This window comes from Danio rerio, chromosome 6 (genome assembly GCF_052040795.2).
Source record: "Danio rerio strain M-AB ecotype USA chromosome 6, GRCz13ab, whole genome shotgun sequence".
NCBI lineage: Eukaryota > Metazoa > Chordata > Actinopteri > Cypriniformes > Danionidae > Danio > Danio rerio.
In genome coordinates this window covers 135,001-137,500 of record NC_141026.1, presented here as the reverse complement: position 1 = coordinate 137,500, position 2,500 = coordinate 135,001, and the positions used below count along the sequence as shown (strand labels likewise).

Sequence of the window (2,500 nt, the reverse complement as noted above, 5' to 3'; positions counted from 1 at the left end):
CCTCTGCGTGTGTTCCTGCTGGTGATGAGCGGAGTGTGTATGATGTGTGCGTGTCTCTAACACAGGTGTGTGTGTGTTCTCGTGACCGCTGCGCTGGCGAGTGAGGATGTGCCCGCGCTGATGTTGGCGGCGGCGGGCATGACGGAGTGTAAGGCGGAGGTGACGCCGTCGGCCAGCAATGGGCACCGCGTGTTCAGCTACACGCTGGAGAGCCACACGGCCGCCGCCTTCGCCATCATGAACGAGCTGCGGCGCGAGAGACAGCTGTGTGACGTCACACTCCGCGTGCGCTACTGCCCGCTCGACACACACGTCGACTTCGTGGCGCATAAGGTGGTGCTGGCCTCGTCCTCGCCTGTGTTCCGCGCCATGTTCACCAACGGCCTGAAGGAGTGCGGCATGGAGGTGGTGCCCATCGAGGGGATACACCCCAAGGTACCAGCACACACACTCACACACACACACACACACACACACACACACACTAGGAAAAAATAATAAATGGGAATTTGGATTTGTAGTGCAGTTTTCCCAGCTGTGTGTGTGTGCGAGTGTGTGAGTGTGTGTGTTTGTGTGAATGTTGCATCATGATACAGTGATGGTCTTGAATGTGTACAGCTCCTCTCCTGAGCTCCAGCACACACACACACACACACACACACACACAGCTCAGTGGTCAGGTGATCAGTGACAGCAGCAGTTCTCTCTCCTCATTTCCTCCTCCAAACCTGTTTGAGTTTCTGTTGAACACAGCAGTAGATGTCCTGGAGGAAGCAGCTGATGACTGCAGCAGTGTTTCTGTTCCTGCTGTGGACGTCAGCGGCTGCTTTCCCAGCATTCCTCAGAGTATCAGAGACTGATGAAGCTGTAGAAGCGCTCGAGTGAGGAAAGGAGGAGGACATGTTCATTATAGGTGACCTGTGCCTTTCAGTGTGCCCACTTCAGAAACGGTGTGTGTGTGTGTGTGTGTGCGCGTGTGTGTTCTTGTCTCCAGGTCATGGGCCGGCTCATTGAGTTTGCGTACACGGCGAGCATCTCAGTGGGTGAGAAGTGTGTGATCCACGTGATGAACGGCGCCGTGATGTACCAGATCGACAGCGTGGTTCAGGCCTGCTGTGATTTCCTGGTGGAGCAGCTGGACCCCAGTAACGCCATCGGCATCGCCAGCTTCGCTGAGCAGATCGGCTGCACGGAGCTCCACCAGAAGGCCAGAGAGTACATCTACATGAACTTCAGCCAGGTCAGAGCGGCCGACGCACACTGGATAACTGCTCTCACACCAACACAAGAGTTCAGGCCTCAATAAGGGGCTTTCACACCCACACTTCTGTTTCGGGACCGTCCCGTTAGTCCAGTCAGCGCGGCTCGTTTGGCATATGTGAATCCAGCAATTGTGCTTGGATCTGCACCAAATCAATCAGTCCGAGATCGCCTGACTGAGGTTCAGTTAAAACTCTGGAGCAGATCGACTGTAGTGAGAAAGCGAAATGATCTGAGCCCGGCGAGATCACTGAGGATTCGGGCCCGCAGAATTCTGCAGATGTTTAGCTCATCATTGATTCTGTCTATCTACTTGAGTTAGTGTGTGTACATCTGTACTTATTCAGTAATATTATTGACTGATCTGAAAATGTTGATCTGATTTATGTACAGCGCAGTGTGCAGTCATGTCTTCAGGAGAGATATGATACGAGACACTGGCTTTGTTTACCAAATAAAGTGGATCTGTATGGATTTGCATTGTAAACATGAAATTAAAGTTTAAAGGGATTAGTTTTAGTTCATATATTAGGGTTTTAGTCATGATACTCCTAAAATAATTCCACATAAATCCGCAGATTTTGAACACAATTTTGTGCAGAAAAAGCAAAACCGTGTGCAGATTCCGCCTGGGCAGCTCATGGGCATATACACGCTACATATATGAGTAAAATGTGCGTTTCATGTCAAATACGAAAGCGAAGCTCGAGACAAATGTAGACTCTGGAAAACATTTTCCCACGATAAGACGCAACTACAGAGGAGAACCCATCTCCCCAAGGAGAAACACAAGAACAAGAACAATGTTTAATCGCAGCAGGTCAAACCGTGACTCTATAGATATTTCCGGTGTTTAGCGTTCCCTCTGCGTGTGCCTGTAAGTGTGTTTGGGGACTGCTAACAGTGTTTTGGGTCTTGTTCTTGTGTTTCTCCTTGGGGAGATGGTTTCTCTTATCGTGGGAAAATGTTTTCCAGAGTCTACATTTGTCTCGAGCTTCGTAAGTGTTTCAGTCTGTGTTGTTGTTTTGCACCACCGTACATCCCCCTAACCCAAACCCCCCAACAGCATGCCCTCAACACCCATACCCCAACTCTAACATGCGCGCGCGGTGTGTGTCCTGCAGGTGGCGACGCAGGAGGAGTTCTTCACCCTGTCTCACTGTCAGCTGGTGACCCTGATCAGCCGGGACGAGCTGAACGTGCGCTGCGAGTCGGAGGTGTTCCACGCGTGTGTGGCGTG

General features: G+C 51.2%; 1 protein-coding gene across 4 annotated transcripts in view; it reads left to right on the top strand.

Moving 5' to 3' along the window:
• keap1b (kelch-like ECH-associated protein 1b) overlaps positions 1 to 2,500 on the top strand; it is a 6,808-nt gene that overhangs the window by 1,605 nt on the left and 2,703 nt on the right. For all 4 annotated transcript variants that reach the window (XM_087254738.1, XM_087254737.1, XM_087254736.1 and 1 more), the window contains exons 2-4: positions 1 to 435; positions 995 to 1,240; positions 2,385 to 2,500. The exon at positions 1 to 435 is cut by the window's left edge; the exon at positions 2,385 to 2,500 is cut by the window's right edge and continues 561 nt beyond it. In XM_087254738.1, coding sequence (XP_087110864.1) covers positions 121 to 435; positions 995 to 1,240; positions 2,385 to 2,500 — 677 coding nt within the window. In that variant the 5' untranslated portion in view covers positions 1 to 120. The remainder of the gene's footprint in view (positions 436 to 994; positions 1,241 to 2,384) is intronic.